The sequence below is a fragment of the Tamandua tetradactyla genome, chromosome 2 (genome assembly GCF_023851605.1).
Source record: "Tamandua tetradactyla isolate mTamTet1 chromosome 2, mTamTet1.pri, whole genome shotgun sequence".
Taxonomy (NCBI): Eukaryota; Metazoa; Chordata; class Mammalia; order Pilosa; family Myrmecophagidae; genus Tamandua; species Tamandua tetradactyla.
The window spans coordinates 179,554,482-179,578,738 of NC_135328.1; the positions used below are offsets into that span (position 1 = coordinate 179,554,482).

Below are 24,257 nucleotides of genomic sequence, written 5' to 3' on the forward strand. Positions count from 1 at the left end.
TCTTCAACGTTGTCCTCTCATCATCAGAAATGAGATGGCCCTTTCTCAGTCTCTCCTAGAGTGGTCATTATGTTTCATGTTGTGTCTGTCTTCTGGGTGGGCCTGGAAGCTCCTTGCTTGTAGGGGTCAGGTTTGATTGAGCACACTTTAAAGGTCCTGGGGTCTCCATGATGCTCATAAATACATGGTGGTCAGTTGAGGTAGAAAACGCCCACATTTGAGATTTATATTGTGGTCTTGGCTTTTGTACCTTGGTATTTGAGTGTGATTCTTCAGATTTGGAGAATGAGTTCCAAGGTACCTTCTCCATCCTTAACTCCTGTCCTCACCCCAAGCTTCTTGGAATTCATTTTTTCAGCTGTTTCGTGATTTTGGAACTATCTTTTTGCCTGTCATCCCAGCAAAGCTTCTCCAGGATCCTTTTGACTAATGCACTTTCTCAAAGCAGATGGCCTCGAAGTGTCTCCAAAGGCTGTTGCAAGTTTGTTCTCAGCTCGTCTTATAGCTAGAATCCTTCCTGTGAGTCTTTTAATAAATCATAAAGTATTAATAAATGAGTCTATGGCTGACTCATTTAGCCTTCAAGAGCAGAGCATGAAGGTGATGTGACTTTCCCAAGGACATGTGGTCACTTGATCAATTTACTTCTTAGTGTGGTGTGGAACCTTGGTGCTGGGTGGGATTGTATTATACCCCTCCCCTTGTCTTCAATAGGGTCCTTTCTTGCTCCAGAGTCCTGCAGTTGGGGAAGTCTTTGGGGAACAAACCAGGCTCATCTACTCCCTGCTCTTTTAGCCTTATCAATACCATCAACACTGCCATTGGCATCCTCAATTTCAGGCAGAGTAGTGTGTGTGTATGTATGTGCCTATCTGTCACTGTCTTTCAGGGGTGCAAAGAGGTGGAAACACCCTGGACATCAGCTTCTCCTGGAGGGTGGAGCCAGAATACCTTTTTTTGCCTCAAGACGCAAGCATATTCTTGATCTCTCAAGGTCCGTCTTTGATGTAGTCACCTCCTATTAGTCCTCTTGCTCCCTATCCTTCCTTCCACCTAACTCTCTCCAGCTCTCTATTCTACAGGCTTCTAACATAGTTTCTGACTTGGGGCTGATGCTTGTGGGCAGTGCCTTTCTCTCCCTTCTTGTTCTTGCTGATTCCTATAGTGGGCTAAAATTAGGAGTGCTAGGCCTGCCTGGGGTGGGCCCCTGCTATGTCTTTTGACATGGTGCATCTTGCAGGTAAGATGGATACTAATCAGCTTTGATAAGTAGGAGGCTCAAGCATTAATTTTTTTATACATCAGCAGCAGCCAAGTGAGTGAATTCAATTATGAGTCTGCTTTCTCTCTACCTTCCTCCCCACAATGTGGTAGTCCAGAGCCAGAGACTAAGGAACCTGTTGAAATGAGAAACCCCTATTTCCTAGCTTGACCCCCTCACTAATTCGGGTTAAATTGCTACGCTATTGCAGTGGTGACATATTGTGTCTGCCTGTTTGTATAAGAGGATGTGGTAGGGAAAGAAGGACCAATTTGTGCAGAGATAAAAGGTGTCACAGGCAGATAACTAACATCCCAGCCTCGTGCCTGCTCTCATTGTTGCTCAATTTGCTCTGTGTGTAAGCCCAGCCTTCCCCTCTTTTTTCCTCCCATCCCCTTGGTCATATTTTACCTCGATGCCACAATGTAATAATGCCCTGTGTAGTGGGGAGGAGATGGGCACCTCTGGCTGACAGCCTTTCCTGATAACCAAATTCCAGCCCATCCATCACCAGCTACTCTCCTTGACTTGAAGAAAAGTGATTGTGAAAGGGGGGCTGTTTATCACTGGGGTCTGTTTATCTTCTATGGGTTGGGAAACAGAAAGAGAAGAGACAAAGAGCTATGTTCCCAGCTAAGTGCTGGAAACACTCAAATCATGCTGACTGTGTAGGCTCTGACTAGGTGAGATGCCCAGGTTGGGATCCAGTGCACATGGGTCCTTCCCCTGAGGCTTATCCTTGGGTTTTGGAAAGAGGCATAAGAAACTGTGGCAGTTCTGAGTTGCAGGTCAGCTGGTGACATTGAAATAAGCAACTGTGAAAACCTTGTATGGAAACCAGTCCCCCCGTTTCCCCCCATAAATGTCCCCTTGGCAGGATCTTCCCTCTGCTGGTTGTCTGGCTTCCACTGGCCTACTCCTTCCCAAGTCTAGGTCTTCTTTGCTTCCATGGTCCAAAAGTGACTTTGAAGAAGCCAGAGCCTTTCTCTGAGTCCTCTACTTTTTTTTTTTTTAAATAGTTTTTACTTTTTTTTTTTAACTTTTTTATTAATTAAAAAAATTAACAAAACATTAAGATATCATTCCATTCTACATATACAATCAGTAATTCTTAATATCATCACATAGTTGCATATTCATCATTTCTTAGAACATTTGCATCAATTTAGAAAAAGAAATAAAAAGACAACAGAAAAAGAAATAAAACGATAATAGAGAAAAAAAAGATTGTACATACCATACCCCTTACCTCTCGCTTTCATTTACCACTAGCATTTCAAACTAAATTTATTTTAACATTTGTTTCCCCCTATCATTTATTTTTATTCCATGTGTTCTACTCTTCTGTTGATAGAGTAGCTAAAAGGAGCATCAGACACAAGGTTTTCACATTCACAGAGTCTCGTTGTGAAAGCTATATCATTGTTCAATCATCATCAAGAAACATGGCTACTGGAACACAGCTCTACATTTTCAGGCAGTTCCCTCCATCCTCTCTGCTACATCTTGAACAACAAGGTGATATCTACTTAATGCATAAGAATAACCTCCAGGATAACCTCTTGACTCTGGAATTTCTCAGCCATTGACACTTAGTCTCATTTCTCTCTTCCCCCTTTGGTCGAGAAGGTTCTCTCAATCCCTTGATGTTAATTCTCAGCTCATTCTAGGGTTTTTCTCAGTCCCTTGATGCTGAGTCTCAGCTCATTCCAGGATTTCTGTCCCACGTTGCCAGGAAGGTCCACACCCCTGGGAGTCTTGTCCCATGCAGAGAGGGGGAGGGTGGTAAGACTGCTCGTCATGTTGGCTGGAGAGAGAGGCCACATCTGAGCAACAAAAGAGGCTCTCTTGGGGGTGACTGAGTCCTCTACTTTTGCTCCTTGATCCACCCCTTTTTCTACATTATCAGATAGAGCAAAAGAGTTGACCCCCTGCAGGTGAGCAGCACATGTATGTCCTAGAGCTATCTGGTACCAGGACTGAGAGCCCCAACTCACTCCAAAATCAGTCCTGCAGCCTTTCCAGAGAGGCATGAAGTAGTCCTCCTCTAAAGGCTTGAGTCTTCTGAAAGTGAGAGTAGCATGGGTTGGGGTTGTCCCTAACATTTGAGGAGAAAAAAGCACATAAGAAATAGTGTCCATGACCTTGTCTAGCACTGGAGTATCTGCCTGGTGGCTTTCTGTCTGTCAGACCTCCATGGTTGCTGGTGTCCTTAACTCAAGCCTAGCAGTTCTTCCCCTGCTCTGCTTCACCTGATCTTCAAAGCCGAGCTCCTGTTCACAATGGCTTCACCCTGGCCATACCGGTTAGTGAGGGTGGTGTTCCCTTAATGAGCTGCTTCCATGCCTTGGCTGGCGCAGAGCTAGCCACACCTGTTTGCCATCAAAGCTGTCTGGACCCAGCCTGAGTGGCTTGGTTTGCAGGTGGTAGGCCTTGAATAGTGGAGTGGGGAAGGTTGGACTCCCCTTTTACATTGTTCCCTATGCTTGTTGGGGGCAGTGGGCAGTAGGGAGAGCAGCAGTTTCTCCTGCCCCTCCCTCCATACTGTGCTCTCCCTCCCCCATACTGTTCTCTCTCTTTTTTAGGTGCTCTCTGCTGCTTCCTTTTTATTATTTAAAAGTTTTAGTAGGGGATCTTGAGGAGAACCCTGTCTTTTCTAACTTTCCCCTGGATGGAATAGTGAGGAGGTTGTCAGGTATCCCAGGATTTGATGTTCTGTACTGATGACCTGAGGGGCCAGTGTGATAAGAGCAGGGCCACATGGTAAATGCCAAGGGCAGAGCCCCTTCTCTGGCCCTAGACCTTACAGTATTTGGAAAGTGATCATGTTTAGATCCCACCGGCAGGATTGGGGAGCCCTTCCTTGAAGGAGGCCCCTTGCATTTATGAAGCTGAAGGAAGTTTTGATTTGGTTGAAAAAATCCCATTCTTTTTTATGGCCTGGACATAATTGGTTCTTTTCTATTGGCCATCAGTGATGTCATTCCGACCCTCATAAAGAAGGGGAAATCACACCTGTGGACTCGGTGCATAAAATTTCATTGGGCAATAGTAATAAGCTTGGCCAGATGATATTTGGGCAGTTGGGGAGCTTTGTACCCAGCGATTCCAGCTGCGTGGAGACCTGGGCATCATAAACCTGCCGCACGTTTATGCCCGCAGGCTAGTCCAGGGCCCACTGCCAATGCCTCTTTTCTTGGGCTCAGTATCTGGTAGGACCCCACAGTATTCACAGACCTTTTGTGCCAGCAGGACTTTTGCCTTTTTCCTTTCCACATCAGTGGACCCATGTACACACTGGTATCTACTGTCACTAACCTTGGACTCCTAAGAACCTTCGACCCAGCTGTGACCTTCAGCAGTGATCACCATACTATGTGATTCTGTAAGGCATAAGGTCTTGTCTCCCCAGGGACTCTGAAGAGCTCTATGCATCTCTGTGCACAGCAGATGCCTTGTGTAGTCAAAATACTTAGATTCCATTTCTAGTTCTACCCTTGGTTTGTTGTATGATTGGAGTAAATCCTTTTCCTTCTCTGAGCCTCAGTTTCCTCTTTGTGTAGGGGATGATAGCCATTCTAACATCCCTTCCTCTTTGGTGTTCTCTAAGCTAGGGTTCAGTTCTGTGGTTGAGATGGGTAGCTGTCTTCCTGTGAGGCACATAGCATTCAAAGTCTTCTTGTAAAGAACTGGGACCTGCTCCATCTGTGCTGCTTCTGTCTGGGAGCTACAGGGCTGAGACTACCCACAGACCTGTGTCCACCACATTCTAACTCCTACGGCTGCCTTTTGTCCTTAAAAACCTTCCCTGATTTCCTTTTTTTTTGGTTCTTATATGACCATGTTCAGCCTTTCATCATCTTAGCATCAGCCAGAATTTCCCTGCTGAGAAATTTACTGGTTATAGTTAATATCATATGCTACCTGGTGTTTGAGAGGAACTTGCTTCCCAGATAAGACATCTCTATTAGTTTCCTAGGGTTGCCGTAACAAAATACCACCAACCTGGTGGTTTAAAATAACACAGTTTATTGTCTCAGAGTTTTGGTGGGTAGAAGTATGAAATCAAGATGTCAGCAGGGCCCATGTTCCATATGAAGCCTAATAGGAGAGAAGCCTCTTCTAGCTTCTAGTGTTTGCTGGCAAACCTTGCATTCCAGTCTGCCTCCTCCATCTGCACATGGGCTTCTCATGGTGTCAGTTTATCTGTGTCCACTTCTCCTCTTCTTATGAAAACTTGTCATATTGGGGTAGGCCCTAATCCACTTTGGCCTCATCTTAACTTATTCCATCTGCAATGACTATTTCCAAATGTGGTCATGTTCTGAGGTATTGGGGATTAGGATTTCATATCTTTTTTGGGGACACAATCCAACTCATAAAAACATCCAGGTCTTCTAAAATAAAATCCTTACTGCCTTGTCTGAAATTTCCTTTTATTATCTGTCAAATAATTGAAGGGTAATGGAGAGAAGAGTGTGCTGCCCTTGAACTTTGTGGAGTGGAACCAGTTATCTCAACTGGATTCTCATAGTCAAACTTCCTACTTGTGCTCTTCACTTTCTTATCTTTCACTCAGTCTTCAACACATTGCAGGCTGGCTTCTGCCCCACCAGTCCACTCATGCCCCTCTCACCAAAATCACATGTGGCCTCCTGATAACCAAATTCTTGGGTTTTTTCTCATTTCTCATCTTGTTTGACCACTGTAAGGCGTTTTGCACTACTGACAGGCATTTTAAACTCAAAAATCAGTTTATATATTCCAGAAAGGGAAAGCTTGCTTTCACCACAGTTTAGGTTGTTCACAGATGGTGTGAAGTAGGGTCAAAAGAGCATATTTCTAATACTCTGAAAAAGGTCCAGGGGGCCTGCCTTCTGAGAATGGGAATGGTTTGGGTGAGGCCTGACTCAAGGTCTGTTGTCTCCTGAGGAGTTTTTGAAGTTGCTGAGGGTACATGTCCTGGAAAAGGAAACTCTGGGAGAAGCCTTCTGGGCTCTCAGATCTTGAAAGTGTTCCCCAAGATAGAGATGCCAGTCTCATTCTCTGTAGTTTCTAACGGCATAGCTGGGACTGGTAGGTGGAAGTTACAGGGAGGCAAGTTTTAGTCTATCATATAAGGAAGGATGTTTGAAGTATTGGAGGGGTCCAGAATTAGAGTTGGCTGCTATAAGAAGTAGTGAGTTCATGTGATGATGTTCTGGTAGAGGTGGGCCTGGTTTCAGTTTCGCTCAGTAAAACTTAAGAGGCTTCACCCTGAACATTCTGGTCATCCCACTCCATATTCTTCCCAGGTTATCTTATCTATTCTCATGCCTTGATTAAGATACATTAAAAATTCAGCAATCTAAATCTCCAGTCCAGGTCTTGACTGGGTATCCAAAAATGGATATTAGGCACAATAAATATTACATTTATAGATTTGTGCGGCTAAAACTGCATTATCATAGATGGGGATGGGTGGGGTGCGGAGACAGTTTATAAATTCTAATAAAAAAAAAAACAAGAACTGACTTTTTGGTTTAAATTCTGACCTCTTAATATCCTTCTGCATGGTCTTGTCTGTATTTGAAAAAGCTTATATCTAAATAGACTTAAATGTGTGAGCTAAATCCCCTTCCATCCACTTCTACATTCTATTCTTTTTCTTTCTCTCCTCCTGTCTAGTCTCTCTGCCTCTCTGCTATTACAAAACAACAACTGGTACATTGGCAAGAATATAGGCTTTGAAATCAGACAAACTTGGGTTCAATTCTGGTACTATCATTTTTAAGCTATGGGACCTTAGGTAACCTCTCTGAATCTTATTTTCTCATCTGTAAAATGTAGCCAATAGTACTGTCCCCACAGTGTTACTTTGAGGATTAAATGTGAAAGCAAGATACTTAGCATATTGTAGGTCATCGGAATTATTATTATATTATTTTGAAGTCTCCAGACTGTCACACTTGAATCTGAGGGCTGGATCTGGAGCCCAGACTCCAGGGTGTTGGAGATGGAGTGCCTTTCTTTGGTGGGGTGGGACCTGATGGGTTGGCCATGAGATATTTTTTCCCTATAGACTCATTGGACCCCTTTCTAGCTTAAGACTTCATATGTGGGACATAGGTGTGCCCAATCTTTTTTCTCTTCCCTTTTTCATAGGCTCCCAGGCCAGTGCCAGTACTTGGGCTTGCCAGTGGCGGATTACTTCAAGCAGTGGATTAATCTGAAAAAGGTACTGTGTCTGAGCCCTACTTGGGTGCTGCTGCTTCTGTGCCTCAGATCTTGCCTTCTTTGCTTTCTTTTCTCATCTCTGTTCCCTTTCCTTTTCTTTTTGTTCTCTTTTTCTCAGCATCACCCTAGGTAATATGCACATTAGGTGGTGGTTGTTTCTGGGAGTGTGATCCTGCTTGGGGAGCAGGCTGCTGGGTAGAGTATGATGCTGTTCTACTTGGTGCCACTCAGATGTGCAGAGAAGTCCCAGCCAAGGGGATTTTCCAGTTTTTGATAGACCTGTACCTCTGGGCTGAACTGCATTGCCTCTAGAAAGATATGGCACTAACTGAGCTTTGGTGAATGTGTCCTCCTTTGATGTGATCATGAGTGTGGCTCTGACCTGGCTGGCCCTGGTTTGGGAGGTGGAGTTCGTTCAGCCTGGCTCTGTTCCTGCCTTGCCCCAGCAGGGCTTTAGTCATGTGAGGAAGGGCCTTGGAAATTTGAGCCCAGTTTCCTCTGGGCTTTGAGGGAGGAGATTGGCACTATTGTAGAGTAGTATAGGAACAGAGTCTCCACATCCCTGCTCCGGAGGGATCTGAAATTTGAGCCCAGTTTCCTCTGGGCTTTTGAGGGAGGAGACTGGCACTATTGTAGAGTAGTATAGGAACAGAGTTTCCACATCCCTGCTCTGGAAGAATCTGTGCTCCTGGGATCTCTGCTCCAGTCCACTAGGGAGCTCACCCCCATAAATCATTCTGATCTGAGGGCAATAGCCCTGGAGCAGCCTCAAGAACCTCATGCCACCAATTCACTTAGTGACTCCCAAGAGGCTCAGAAAAGAGACAGGTCATGGAGGGAGGGGGGCGAAGTCAAGCTAGCTTTCTAAGGACTTGGATCTTGAACTGGTCATTCATATAGACCTGAGGAGGAGTGAATGCTTTCTAGGCGATGAGAGCAGCAGCATGCTTTTGGTGTTGTGTATGTAGGCTGAAGCTAAGTGAACATGTGGATGTGAAAGAATAGTGGAAGAGAAAGTTTTGTAAGTATTAATGCCACACTGAGAATGACTTTGGATTTTGTTCCATAGATCTCAGGCTACCTGTTCTTTGTGGCATCACTTGTGAACTCCTCTACCTTTACCTTTTGTACAGGACCTTTATCCTCTGGATTGGCTGTACTCTGACCCTTACTTGGCTCTCCCACTGATCTCCATGAAAGTGAGCAGCAGCTACTTATTGGCTGAGGGGTCTAGGCTCTGTCTTACTGTTGAACCTTGGCCTTTATCCTTTCTTCTGTCAGAAATGTCCCCAGTCATTTTGATCAGGCATGTGCCCTCTCCTTGAAGATATAGCTCAGGTATCACTTTTGCTGAGAAGCTCAACAGTTCATTTCTTGCCTTAGGCTCCTCCTCCTCAGCACTTTGAATATCAGTGATCTTTAAATTTTAAAGCTGAATCCCTGTGTGTTTCCCTCCAGACATGTCCATTTGGAGCACAGTGTCTGGGTCTGCTTCCTCTTTATGTGTCCCAGTGGCCAGGGCTAGGTACCGAGTGTATGCTTAGTGAATAATTGCTGGGTGACTGATCTTTGAGAACTAGCTCCATAGAGGCTCTCTCAGGCAGAGTTCGGTGGGGTTTGGCGTGTGGGTGTGATTGGGCCAGCGCTTTTGGAAGACAGCTTGCCAGCTGTCAGTTTGGATCTGAGACTGCTTTCAGGCCTCTGCGAATTCAATGTGAAGGACCAGCCAGGCGAGGCAGGCACTGACCATGAAAAATTGCTCTGTGAAGTTCACTAGATTTTTTGGTGTATGGATAACTCCTTGCTTCCAGGTTCCTTGACAGAAAGGCAGGAAAGCAGCCTCTCCCTGTTGTAATGTTGCTACTTGGGGCCATCTTGTTGCTGGGCCCAAAGGGTAGGGTTGGGTGTGAGCTGTCCTGAGACTTTTCAGCTTGGTTCTTTACCAGACTCTGCTGAGCTATAGAGAGAAGGAATGGGTGCAAGGGGAACTGAGAACTCTGCTTTCAGTTGACTTTGTGGATTGCCTCTTGTGAGGTAAACTAAGTAGGTCTGGGAAGAACAAGGGGTCTAACCCCTTACCCTGTGCCTTCTAGCTACATCATGTTCCAGATATGTTTGTATCATCCCAGTACTTGCCAGCAGCTATTCAAGGGAGGGAGGCTGCAGGACCCTGGAGGCCCAGGGGCTTAGTGATCTTCCTGACCTTTTTGTTATGTGACTTAGTGCAGGTTACACAGTCTCTCTTAGATTCCTACTCCCTTAGAAAGAGTAATGATAAAAGCAAAGCCAGAGAGGTCATTGCCAAGGTTGTGGGAGTAATATGCAGAAAACTCACTACTCCATGACCTGTTTCCTTAGGTATGACCCAGGCCCTTGCTGTCTACAGCATCTTCTCCTTTCCTTGATTCTCTTTTCTCCTCTCCCTTTCTCTCCCTTCTCCCTATCTCTTAACTCCTGAAGCAGAGCTTTGCCCTGTGAAAAAAATGAGAGAGTCCTGGTCAGCTTGGCTACCTGAGACCAATCTCCGCTTCCTAATTCATTTCTAGCTTCTAATCTGAGAAGAGGCAAAATGTTGTGTTTCATCTCTCCTCTCTTGTTCAGAATTGATGTGAATTGCATCAGGGAAGAGCAACTTTTCAATGGCCAGGTTTCCACATGTCCCCCCTCCACCTGCTTACCCTGTAGCAGAGTAGAGCAAGCTGGTGTTTTCTGACATTTGAAATATCATTGAATGATCTCATACTGTTATTGAACTGTCAACTTAGAGAAGACTGTTAGCCCTACTTCCAGCTCGCTTCAGGAGGTCAGAGCTGTCATTAGGGGCCAGAAGAATACACATACACATAAGCATGTATGTATGCATGTGCCAGCAGATACACATGTGAACTTGTGAATGAATTTATGCAAGTGAGCATACTCCAGATTGTATATACATGTATACAGCATATACACATTTTCACATAAATGTGGTCATCTACAGAAATATAAGGAAATATACACAGACATGAATGTGCTTATACATACAAATACATGAAATGTAAAAGCACATGAACATGCACAAACATACACATATTCCTCAATAAACAAATATTCTTGAGTGCCATCAATGTATCAGGTACCGTGGGACCTAATACCTGACTTAGTGAGGTGGGTCAGAAATGGTTCCTTGAGGAGGAATGGTAAAGGTAAGATCTGAAGAATGAGTAGGAATTGTCTAGGCAAAGGAAATAGCATGTGATGAGGCCCTGAGATGAAGAAAAGTTTGGCAGCTTCGTGGACCTACAGTGTAAGTTCCATGAGGGTAGAAGCTTTTTGTTTCTGTTGTTCACTAATTTGTTCCCACCACTTAGATTAGCTTCAGGCACACAATAGATGCTTAATCATTTTTTGTTCAGTGAATGTGTGAAGTGTAATGAATGTGAGGAGAGGAAAGTGGCATCAGATGAAACTAGAAGCGGTGGCAAGAGCTTTTAGGCTATACTGAGGATTTTTAAACTTTTTCTTTAGGGTAAGGGGAAGGTAGTGAAGGGTACTAAGCATAGGAGAGGTATGATCTCATTTGCATTTTGAAAAAGCTCTCTGACTGCCATGTAGGGAGAGCTAAGAGTAGATATGGGAAACTAGTTACTGGTTTTTCTTAATGAGGCTGCATTTAGCATTTTTGGGTGGGGCAGATCATTGTGGGCAATATCTCTGAACTTGTAGCACCCTTGGCCCCTTGTTCATTAAATGCCAGTAATACCATTGTCCAAGTTATTGTGACAACCAAAAAAATCCCCCCTCCACCCCATTTCCATTTTCAGTGGCCTGGACAGGAATGATTGTAGAGGGGTACTGTTCCTGATTGAGAACCACGGAATTATACAATTGCTTTAGTCCATGTGAAAGATGATGGATGGTTACGGATAAGACTAATAGCAGTGGGAATGTGGAAAAATGGATTGATTCCAGAGTTGTTAAATAGTGCAGTTGTTCTGCTGTACATTCCTAAAAATAGTGCAGTCGTTCTGCTGTACATTCCTAAAAATCACCGTGTTAAGGAAACTTGTCCAATAAAAGTAGGGTCGGGGTAAAATGTTCAGAAACTTCATCAGTGACACATTAAAAAGCAATAGGAACATAAAAATGGTAGCATAGTTTTATACATGTTACATGGTTAAGAAATGCATACATACCACAATAAATATGGCATTTGAAAATGACCTGAAATTTCCTTGTGGAAGAGGGCATCAGAAGGGTTACAGCTTGTAAGGTAATGAAGTAGTGGAAGGAAACTTATCCAAAATCAGAGGGAAATTTGTAATAAATGTAGATGGCTATGCCTTATAATACATGTTTTGATCTAGGTAACTAGTAGATATCTGAGGTGTGTGCATGTGTACATATTGTATATTCCTATACAGTTTGTTTAGCTGGGTGCATTTTTCTGCATTTATCTAGTATTTTCCTGGATGAAATCACACATAAGCAAATGCAAAATTTGCATTATGCTAAGTTGTTTCCTAATGCATTGGAACAAATTCACTGTATCAAAATGAGCCTTATACTGTGTACTGACGTAAACTGGCTATATTACAGGCAGAAAATAGTGATTGATTGCCTACGGGGGTTAAAAATGAAGAAGGAACCCATGATAACTCCAAGGTTTATGATAAGAGCAACTGGGAAAATTGGTTGGGTGAGAAAATGGAAAACATTTTGGAGTTGGAGGATTTGATGAATTCATTGTGAGGCATGTTGAGTTTAGATGTCTTTGAGGCACTTGTGAAGCTGTTGAGAAGGCATTTGGAGCTCAGGGAAGAGGCCTGGATAAGAGATATATATTTGGCAGAGTTATTGGCATGTGAATGATAATTCAAGCCATGGGAGTGGAAGAGATTACTAAGGAAAAATACGTAGGGTGAGAAAAAAAGAGGGCATACCAATATTTGATAGAGGAGGAAGTGTCATAAATAATGAAGAAGGAGGAATGTTCAGTAATAGTAATAATACTTCTTATTTATTGATTGCATTTTGTATGCTAGATTTATACTGTCCACTATCACTAGCCACATGTGGTGATAGATCACTGGAAATGTAGCAAGTACGGTTGAGGAAATAATTTTGAATTTTATTTAATTTTCATTAATTTAAATTTAAATTTGAAAACTTTTTGATTCAGTTACTGAAAAATTTTTAACGTATATTTGGAATAATGTGCTTGGATTGGTGAATGTACTTTTCCAACTATAAATTCTATGAAATCTAATACAGATCTAGTATTTCCAATGAAAGTTTAGCATCTGAATTGAGATGTTCTGTAAGTGTAAATTACAAATCGTATTTTGAAGATGATATGAAAAAATGTAAAATATCTCATTAGTCACTTTGTATTGATTATGTGTTGAAATTATAATATTTGGATATATTAGGTTAAATAAAATGTAATTAAAATCAATTTCATATATTCTTTTTATTTTATTGTTTTTTGGGGGGTGCATGGTCTGGTAATCGAACCCAGGTCTCCCGCATGAAAGGCAAGCATTCTACCACTGAACCACCTGTGCACCTTTCTTTTTATTTTTTAATGTGACTACTAGAAAATTGTAAATTACACACATGGCTTACATTGTATTTGTATTGGACAGTGCTGTGCTAGAGTCTATGCTTATGTACATTCTGTGCATTGTCTCATCCTCACAACAAACTTGTACAGTAGTTACTATCATTGCTTGCATATTAAGGTTAAGAAAACTGAAGTACAGAGTCTGGATGATGAAATTTGCCCAGTGTCTTACTTTAGTCAGGGGCAGAGGTAGGACTTAAATTTACGTTTGCCTAACTTTTCATGCTAAAGAGACTGAAAAGGAGGCTGTCATGGTCAGGTTCATGTGCCAGTTTGGCCAAATGGTGGTACCTGTTTATCTGATAGGGCAAATGCTGACCTGTCTTGCAATGAGGACATTTCATAGAATTAAATCGTAACCACATCAGCTGCATCCACAGCTGATTCCATTTGTAATCAGCCAAGGGGAGTGTCTTCTGAATGATGCTTTATCTAATCACTGGAAGCCTTTTAAGGAGGCTTTCTTTCTGCTTTGACTGGCGAACCTCTCCTGTGAAGTTCGTCCAGACTCTCCATTGGAATTGTCAGCTTCACAGTCTACCCTGTGGATTTTGGACTCTGCATTCCTACTCTAACAAGAAGATTCTGAGTCTGATTTTCAGAGATCTCAAGTCTACTGCTACAGGAAATAAGATTTTCCTTCAGGATACTCATAGAAACTTCTACATTTTATTTTTTAATGTGACTACTAGAAAAATGTAAATTACACACATGGCTCACATTGTATTTGTATTGGACAGTGAGATACTTTTATAAATTTTATATTTGCGAGTGTTTCTTGTTGATTCTTTTCTCTAAAGAACCCTAACTAATACAACTTGGTACCAGGAGTGGTTCTTAAGAAACAGAATCTTAAAAATTGGTTTTTATGAATGGTTTTCTACTCTGACTGGACTCAAAGGCACTAAGGACTCTGATTCCCATAATCAGAATGATACTCCCAATCCATGGAGTGAGTTGGCAAAAGAGATAGTCAAAATATCACCATTCGATTCTCCTAATGCTTCATTTGTGTTCTAGTTTGCTAGCTGCCGGAATGCAATATACCAGAAACGGAATGGCTTTTAGCAAGGGGAATTTAATAAGTTGCTAGTTCACAGTTGTAAGGCTGAGTATATGTTCCAATTAAACCACTATAGAAATGTCCGGTCAAAGGCATCTGGGGAAAGATACCTTGGTTCAAGAAGGCCAATGAAGTTCAGGGTTTCTCTCTCATCTGGAAAAGCACATGGCGAACATAGTCACAGTTTCTCTCTTGGTTGGAAGGGCACATGGCAAGCAAGGCATCATCTGCTGGCTTTGTCTCCTGGCTTCCTGTTTCATGAAGCTCCCCGGGAGGCATCTTCCTTCTTCATCTCCAAAGGTCGCTGGCTGGTGGACTCTCTGCTTCGTAGTGTTGCTCTCTCTGAATCTCTTTCTCCAAAATAGTTCCTCTTTTATAGGACTCCAATAAACCAATGAAGACCCACCCAAATGGGTGGAGACATGTTGTCCCTTAATCCAGTTTAACAACCATTCTTGACTAAATCACATCAGCCAGGGAGATGATCTCATTACAGTTTCAAACATACAGTATTGAATAGAGATTATTCTACCTTTATGAAATGGGATTTATATTAAAATATGGCTTTTCTTAGGGGGCATACTTCCTTTCAAACCAGCACATTCCACCCTCTGGCCCCTAAAAAAGACATGTTTTTCCCATATACAAAATACATTAATTTCATAACAATATCAGAAATCTTAAACCTTTCAGTAGCAATACAATGAAGTTCAAAATTAAAGACACTATAAAATCTCATCGAGTCAGTCACAGGCATGGTCTGTCCTAAGGCAAAATTCTCTCCATTTGCTCTGGACCTTCGAAAACTCATAACAAATTATTTGCTGCCAACATACAAAGGAGGAACATTCATAGGATACATATACACATTTCCATAGGGAGGAAGGAACACAGGGGTCACCGGACCCATACAGTTTTGAAAACCAGCAGGGCAAAGTCCATTAGACTTCAAAGTCTGAGAGGCATTTATCCTCAGGGCTTTAGAAAGCAGCAGTCCCACCCTTTCCAAGGACCTACGCAGAGTCCTGCCTCTCTCCAAATGCAACCTTGGGGGATATTGGGGAGACTACCTTTCTCTCGGCTCCACCCTCTCCAAACATTGGGGGCGCACCTGGGCTCTCTTCCTTCTCCGGGGCACACATTCAACCCCTCCATGTGGTGGCAGCTAGGCTCTCCCCAAACCCCAAGGAATGCGCTTCATCCTCTCCAAAGCCTGAGGCAGCATGACTTTTCCACTGCAATGAGGTGGAAGACCCATCCTCTGCCTTTGGGGCAAACTCACCCTCTCCATGGGCTTGGGTGGGTTCGCTCTCCTGGCCTGAGGCTCCTTGACTTCAGACCTCAGCCTCCACGGTTTTGCCTCTGAAGTTATTTTTCCTCCAATGTGTCCCTTCTCTGAATCTTCCAGTCTAGACTGGCAGCAGCTCTGTTTATACAGATCCCACAGCATTCTCGTTGGCTTTCTATGCAGTAGCCTCGGATCATGCCCATCACACATAAGGAGTTTCCACAAATCCTTCCTGGATAACTCCATGTCTGATCTGACTTTCTCTGAAATGGCTGGCTGGTTCCACATTTGGTTAAATCCACACACAGGGCACTATACTCTGGAGTCTCCCTTTCTGTAGAAAGAATCTTCCAGGACCTCAATTTCTGGTTTCTTTTTATTCGGGAGTTCAGTTTTCAGCTTATCTCTTTCCTGTCGCATTTCACTATAAGCTGCAAGGAGAAACCAGGCTGCACTTTTGACATTTAATTTGGAAATCTCTTCTGCTAAATATCCAAGTTCATGGCTTTTAAAATCTGCCTTCCAGCCAAAGCCACTAGTCAATTTTGCCAGATTATCTGCCATTTTAAAACAAGGGTCGCCTACCTTCCAGTCTCTAATAACATATGCCTCATTTCTGTCTAAAACCTCATCAGAGGTATCTTTAGAGTCCACATTTCTACCAACAGTCTCTCCACAGCATTCTAGGCCTTCTCTATCAAGCTTCTCACAACTTCTCCCAATTCTTCCCCTTATCCATTTAAAAAGCCACTCCAACATGTTTGGTAACTGCAAACTGCAGCAGCAGCACCCCACTTGTGGTACCAAAATCTGTTCTAGTTTGCTAGCTGCCGAAATGCAATATACCAGAAACGGAATGGCTTTTAGCAAGGGGAATTTAATAAGTTGCTAGTTCACAGTTCTAATTAAACCACTATAGAAATGTCCAATCAAAAGCATCTGGGGAAAGATACCTTGGTTCAAGAAGGCCAATGAAGTTCAGGGTTTCTCTCTCATCTGGAAAGGCACATGGCGGACGCAGTCACAGTTTCTCTCTTGGCTGGAAGGGCACATGGCAAGCAAGGCGTCATCTGCTGGCTTTGTCTCCTGGCTTCCTGTTTCATGAAGCTCCCCAGGAGGCGTCTTCCTTCTTCATCTCCAAAGGTCGCTGGCTGGTGGACTCTCTGCTTTGTAGTGTTGCTCTCTCTGAATCTCTTTCTCCAAAATAGTTCCTCTTTTATGGGACTCCAATAAACCAATGAAGACCCACCCAAATGGGTGGAGACATGTTGTCCCTTAATCCAGTTTAACAACCATTCTTGACTAAATCACATCAACCAGGGAGATGATCTCATTACAGTTTCAAACATACAGTATTGAGATTATTCTACCTTTATGAAATGGGATTTATATTAAAACATGGCTTTTCTTAGGGGGCATACTTCCTTTCAAACCAGCACAACTTGTATGATGCCAGGCTCTGAGGGATAATGTTTTTGACACCTTTATGGAGTTTTGTGGAAATAAGAGGTATAAGATGTTGGCTAATTGTTGTTAGATACACTGGATACATTAAGGAGTGAAAGAGATGAATTTAAGGCTTCAGATGAGAAGCTTAAGTGCTGTCTGACAGATGTAGAAGTTTCTATGAGTATCCTGAAGGAAAATCTTATTTCCTGTAGCTGTAGACTTGAGATCTCTGAAAATCAGACTCAGAATCTTCTTGTTAGAGTAGCAACTTTACAACATAGACTGAAATCTCAGTGTTGCGTTGTGTCTGCCGTTAAAGTGAGGGCATTGATTGGAAATGAGTGAGACCCTGAAAAATGGGATGGTGACATGGATTGATAATGATGTTGGGGGTGAGGTTGAAAACCTAGGTCATGCTGAGTCTTCTCTAGATAACCCTGTAATAGTCCACCCTGAGGACATAGCCGCCCCACCTCCAGCTTGCCTTGAGAAGTTGGCCACCCAACCTCCTCCTGAAGGGATTATCCCTAGAGTGATTAATCCTGTTTCACCAGATGAAGCTGCAAATGAATGCCCTGAAGCAAATGGCTTGGAAGATATTTCTAATTCTTTTCATGACCCACCCCCACCACCCCTCATTTCTTCCAGACCTATAACTAGACTAAAGTCCCAACAGGCCCCTAAAGGTGAGGTGCAAAGTATCAAACATGAGGAGGTACGTTATACTCCAAAAGAACGGTGTGAGTTTTCCAATTTATATAGACAGAAATCAGGGGAATATGTGTGGCAATGGATTTTAAGGGTGTGGGATAATGGTGGGAGGAATATAAGGCTGAATTTATTGATATGGGCCCACTAAGCAGAGATTCTGCATTCAGCGTTATAGCTCGAGGGGTTAGAAAAGGTGTTAACAGTTTGTTTGGATGGTTGGTTGAAACATGGATCAAAAGGTGGTCGACATAGCCGGAGGTTGAAATGCCAAACTGCCCTGGTATAATGTAGATAAGGGGATCCAGAGGCTTAGAGAGATTGGAATGTTAGAGTGGATTTATCGTGCAAAGCCTGCTCTTATACCCCAGGAATGTCTAGAGGATGCACCTTTCACCAGAACAGTGAGAAATAAATTTGTGAGACTAGCACCAAATCATCCCTGAAGAGCTCTGTAGTAACACTTCTCTGTAGGTCAGATATTACTGTAGGAACTGCTGTCACTGAGCTGGAATCCTTAAGCACAGTGGGGATGATGGGATCCTGAGTTGGCAGAAGCCAGGTGGTAGCACTTAAGCCCAAAGACAGGGTAGACATGGCTATTATAATAGACAGCAAAGTCAAAGCAGGAGTCAAAATTATATGACATGCAGAGATATGTGGAATTGGCTGGTAAATCATGGGGCACCTAGAAATACAATAGATGGGCAGTCTACTAAATTCTTGTTTGAGCTGTATAAACAAAAGAGTTCTAGGTCAAGTGAACAGAAGTCTAACCTGAATTACAAAAACACAGAGTCATGGCCCCTTAATCAATTTCCAGACTTGAGACAGTTTACAGATCCAGAGCTGCTTGAATGAAGGGGAGGCCAGGTCCCTTTGGGGGAGAACCCTGTTCCACTGCCACAAATTTATAATGTTAATCTTCCTCCAGGCCTTCCCCAAGGAGACCAATGACCTTTTACCAGGGTAACTGTGCACTGGGGAAAAGGAAATGATCAGATATTTGGGGGGATTATTAGACACTAGTTCAGAAGTGACATTAATTCCAGGGGACCCAAAACATCACACTGGTCCACCAGTCAGAGTCAGGGCTTTAGCTCAGGTTTGTCTCTCACACCCTTTCTGGGCTGCCTTAAGGGACAGTGATGAGGGGAAATCCTCCCAGTGGGCAGAACTTTGAGCAATGCACCTGGTTGTTCATTTTGCTTGGAAGGAAAACTGGCCAGAGATTAGTATGTATACTGACACATGGGCTGTTGCTAATGGTTTGACTGGATGGTTAGGGACTTGGAAAGACCAAAATTGGAAAATTGGTGACAAAAAGGTCTGGGGAAGAAGTATGTGGATAGACCTTTCTAAGTGGGCTAAAAACATGAACGTATTTGCGTCCCAAGTGAATGCGCACCAGAGGGTGATTTCAACAGAGGAAGGTTTTAATAATCAAGTGGATAAGATGACCCGTTCTGTGGATACCAGTCAACCTCTTTCCCCAGCAACTCTTGTCATTGCCCAATGGGCTCATGAACAAAGTGGTCATGGTGGTAGGGATGGAGGTTATGCATGGGCTCCAGCAACATGGACTTCCACTCACTAAGACTGACTTGGCTACAGCCACAGCTGAGTGCCCAGTCTGCCAGCAGCAGAGACCCACACTCAGCCCCCGATATGGCACCATTCCCTGAGGTTACTAGCCAGCTACATTGTGGCAGGTTGATGTCATTGGACCACTCCCTTCATGGAAGGGGTAGCAATTTGTTCTAAGTGGAATAGATATATACTCTGGATATGGGTTTGCTTTCCCTGCATGCAGTGCTTCTGCCAAAAACTGCCATCTGTGGGTTTATAGAATGCCTTATCCATCGTCATGGTATTCCACATAGCATTGCTTCTGATCAAGGAACACACTTCACAGCAAATGAAGTGTGGGAATGGGCACATGCTCATGGAATTCTCTGGTCTTACCATGTTACCTACCATCCAGAAGCAGCTAGATTGATAGAACGCTGGAATGGCTTTTTGAAAACTAAATTACGGTACCAACTTGGTGGCAGTACCTTGAAGGGCTGGGGTAATGTTCTCCAGGAAGCTGTATGTGCTCTGAATCAGCATCCACTGTATGGTGCTGTTTCTCCCATAGCCAGGATCCATGGGTCCAGGAACCAAGGGGTGGAAATGGGAGTGGTACCACTCACTATTACCCCTAGTGATCCACTAGGAAAATTTTTGCTTCCTGTCCCTGTGACCCTGAGCCCTGCTGGTCTACAGATTTTAGTTACAAAAGGGGGAGTGCTTCCACTAGAAGAAACAACAGTGATTCTGTTGAGCTGGAATCTAAGACTGCCACCTGGTCACTTTGGGCTATTCATGCCCTTGGATCAACAAGCCAAGAAGGAGATTAAATTATTGGCTGGAGTGACTGACCCTTACTATCAGGGGGAAATAAGACTGCAACTACACAATGGAGGTAAAGAAGAGTTTTCTTGGAATATACGAGATCCCCTATTGCATCTTTTAGTACTACCATACCCTGTGATTAAAATCAATGGAAAACTGCAACAACTCAATCCAGGCAGGACTACCAGTGACTCTGAAGCTTCAGAAATGAAGATTTGGGTCACCCCACCAGGCAAAGAACCACGGCCAGTTGAAGTGCTTGCTGAGGGGAAAGGGAACATGGAATGGGTAGTGAAAGAAGGTAGTGATAAACATGAACTATAACCATATGATCAGTTACAGAAATGAGTACTGTAATGCTGTTTTGTTTATGTTATACTATTTAAGTTGTAAGATATCAAGTTTAAGAATGAATATTACCCAAGGACTTGCACCCTATCCTGGAGAAATTTAATGTGTTTCCAGTTATATGCAGGATAGTTGAGTATTGTTAGGTGAAAGAAAAAAATGTGTGTTTTATTGTTTTTTATTTAGAAATTAGGTATGATTTAAGGTGATATGTATAGCTGCCAAGTTGACAAGGAGTGGATTGTCATGGTCACGTTCATGTGTCAACTTGGCCACGTGGTGGTACCTTTTTGTCTGATTGGGCAAGTGCTGGCCTATCTGTTGTTATGAGGACATTTCATAGAATTAAATCATGATCAACTCAGCTGCATCTACAGCTGATTCCATTTGTAGTCAGCCAAGGGGAGTGTCTTCTGCAATGAATGATGCTTAATCTAATCACTGGAAGCCTTTTAAGGAGGATTCAGAAGAGACAGGCTTTCTTCCTGCTTTGACTGGCGAGCCTCTTCTGTGGAGTTTGTCCAGACCCTCCATCGGAATCGTCGGCTTCACAGCCTACCCTGTGCATTTTGGACTCTGCATTACCACGGTTACATGAGACAGTTTTTAAAATTTTCTATTTACGAGTGTTTCCTGTTGATTGTGTTTCTCTAGAGAACCCTAACATACAGAGACAAAAGAACAGTAGAAGAGGTAGACAAGGAGATGTGGTATCACAGAAATCAAGAAAAGAAAGTGTTCCTCTTAGCAGAGTAGTCAACTTTTGAGAGAGCTAAATAATGTAAAGTCTAAAATATAAGCACTAAATTTAGTAATAAAGACTTGGTAACCTTGGTGAAAACTGTTGAGTGGCATGATAGGGACAGGAGTCAAATTGGAGTGAATTAGGGAGGAATTGAGAAATGAGGAGAAATTTTAAACTTAAAATGGAGAAATTTTAAGTCTTTCAGAAATGTGGCTTTGAAGGAGAAGAAAGAAAGGACAAGGGTTATGGTAGGGGCAGTTGTGGGGTTGAGTAGGTTATGTTTTTAACAATGGAAGATGTACTTGTTTGTCGTTGCTTTTGGAGAAAAAAGGCTGAAGATATATTAGTGAGTGGAAATCACTGTTAGAACATCTCTGATTGGTGAGAGGGGATGATGTGAAGAACTCAGGTTGTTGAAATTACCTCTTTTCAGGAGGAAGGTCCTCTCTTCTGCTGTGACCTGAGGCTAGAAGAGAAAGCTTGCAGATAGTTGCAGACAGGTCTGCAGATTTGATGATGGCAAATTCCTATCTGATGTCTTTCATTTTTCTCTAGGAAGTAGTAGATGAGTTATTTGTTGAAAATTGATAGGGAAGGGCCAGGAAGGTTTACAGAAAGCAGAAAAGGATTGCCATAGTTTTAGTAAAAAAAGAGATTTGTGAGCTGACTTCAGAAATATAGTAAGATTTCTAGGTTGTATTGAGGGTCCAATTGAGGGTAATGAAATTAATTCATAATGGAAGTGCTCTGTTCATTTGTATGTTCTGTGACCTTTCTTGAGCAGAGCTCATCTGCATGGGTGTGGTCATGGAGAAGACAGATGTTCTAGTTTGCTAGCTGCTGGAATGCAATATACCAGAAACGGAATGGCTTTTAACAAGGGGAATTTAATGAGTTGCTAGTTTACAGTTCTAAGGCCGAGAAAATGTCCCAATTAAAACAAGTCTATAGAAATGTCCAATCAAAGGCATCCAGGGAAAGATACCTTGGTTCAAGAAGGCTGATGAAGTTTAGGGTTTCTCTCTCAAGTGAGATGGCACATGGCGAACACAGGGCTTCTCTCTCAGCTGGAAGGGCACATGGCGAATACGGTATCATTTGCTAGCTTTCTCTCCTGGCTTCCTATTTCATGAAGCTCCCCGGGAGGCATTTTCCTTCTTCATCTCCAAAGGTTGCTGGCTCGTAGACTCTCTGCATCTCATGGCTTCATCATTCTGCTCTCTCTGAATCTCTCTGAATCTATTTCTCTAAAATGTTTCCTCTTTTTTAGGACTCCAGTAAACCAATCAATACCCACTCAAATGGGTGGAGACATGTCATCCCCTAATCCAGTTTAACAACCATTCTTGACTAAATCACATCAACCAGGGAGATGATCTCATTACAGTGTCAAACATACAGTATTGAATAGAGACTATTCTACCTTTACGAAATGGGATTTATATTAAAACATGGCTTTTCTTAGGGGGCATACTTCCTTTCAAACCAGCACAACAGACATTTAGGTTCACCCAGGGTGGACATTTTCCCAAGGACATGTGGTGAAAAGAGCAAAGAAATTGAAGATATTGTCAAGACAGTTGTTGACAAGATGAACTACTTGATCTAAACTGAATACTGAGGAAGAGAAGGTAACAGGGATCCTGATGGTTATGGAAAATTAAATAGGTTCCAGTGAAATGAGAAACAGGTATATTCAGTATAACTAAGAATGCCAGTTGGAAGAGTAAGAAGCTGTTCTAATTTGCTAGCTGCTGGAATGCAATATACCAAAAATGGAATGGTTCTTAAAAAGGAGAATTTCATAAGTTGCTAGTTTACAGTTCTAAGGCTGAGAAAATGTCCCAATTAGAACAAGTCAATAGAAATGTCCAATCAAAGGTATCCAAGAAAAGATACCTTGGTTCAAGAAGGCCAATGAAGTTCAGGATTTCTTTCTCTAGTGAGAAGGCACATCGTAAACAGGGTCACAGTTTCTCTGTCAGCTGGAAGGGCACATGGCGAGCACAGCGTCATCTGCTAGCTTTCTCTCCTGGCTTCCTGCTTCATGAAGCTCCCTGGGAGGCGTTTTCCTTCTTCATCTCCAAAGGTCGCTGGCTCGTGGACTCTCTGCTTTGTGGTGCTGCAGCATTCTCTGCTGTCTCCGAATCTCTCTTATTCTCCAAAATGTTTCCTCTTTTATAGGACTTCAGAAACTAATCAAGACCCACCCGAATGGGTGGATACACGCCTCTACCTAATTCAGCTTAACAACCACTCTTGATTAAATCACATCTCCAGGGAGGTGATCTAATTACAGTTTCAAGCATGCAATACTGAATAGGGATTAGATGAAACAACTGCCTTTACAAAATGGGATTAGGATTAAAACATGGCTTTTCTAGGGGACATGCATTCTTTCAGCACAGGGGCTATGGTTAGAAAGTAGGCTGTTTGAATCACTGATTTCAGAGATGGGGCAGTTCTAGTTCAGGTTCCAAGGTATGACCATTCAACTGGATAACTAAGATTGGATGGAAGAGAATGTTACTGTAAATAAGGAGTCAAGAAATGGTAAAGTTGGATGAGCCTTCCACAAGAATATGAGTATATGGAGATTTATATATATATACACACAAACACACACTAACATAATATATGTATAATCTCTGCATATGCATGCATGGACACATAAGTATAAATGTGGGTATAACATGCATATCTACGTCTACACCTATTATGTAAAATTCACTTACTTTCAGGGCGGGCCACAGTGGCTCAGCAGGCAGAGATCTTGCCTGCCATGCCAGAGACCCGGGTTCAATTCCCGGTGCCAGCCCATGCAAAAAATAAAATAAAATAAAAAATTCACTGTTCTAGTTTGCTAGCTGCCAGAATGCAATATACCAGAAATGGAATAATAAGTTGCTAGTTTGCAATTCTAAGGCTGAGAAAATATTCCAGTTAAAACACGTCTATAGAAATGTCCAATCTAAGGCATTCAGGGAGAGATACCTTGATTCAAGAAGGCTGATGAAGTTCAGAGTTTTTCTCTCATCTCGAAAGGCACGTGGTGAGCATAGTCAGAGTTTCTCTCTCATCTGGAAGGGCACATGGTGAACACGGTCAGGGTCCCTCACTCATCTGGAAGGGCACATGGTGAACACAGTGTCATCTGCTAGCTTCTTCTCCTGGCTT

The 24,257-nt window shown here is 42.8% G+C and overlaps 1 protein-coding gene across 14 annotated transcripts in view; it reads left to right on the plus strand.

Moving 5' to 3' along the window:
* ERI3 (ERI1 exoribonuclease family member 3) overlaps window positions 1-24,257 on the plus strand; it is a 141,076-nt gene that overhangs the window by 63,025 nt on the left and 53,794 nt on the right. For all 14 annotated transcript variants that reach the window (XM_077149923.1, XM_077149932.1, XM_077149925.1 and 11 more), the window contains one exon: window positions 7,406-7,478. In XM_077149923.1, coding sequence (XP_077006038.1) covers window positions 7,406-7,478 — 73 coding nt within the window. The remainder of the gene's footprint in view (window positions 1-7,405; window positions 7,479-24,257) is intronic.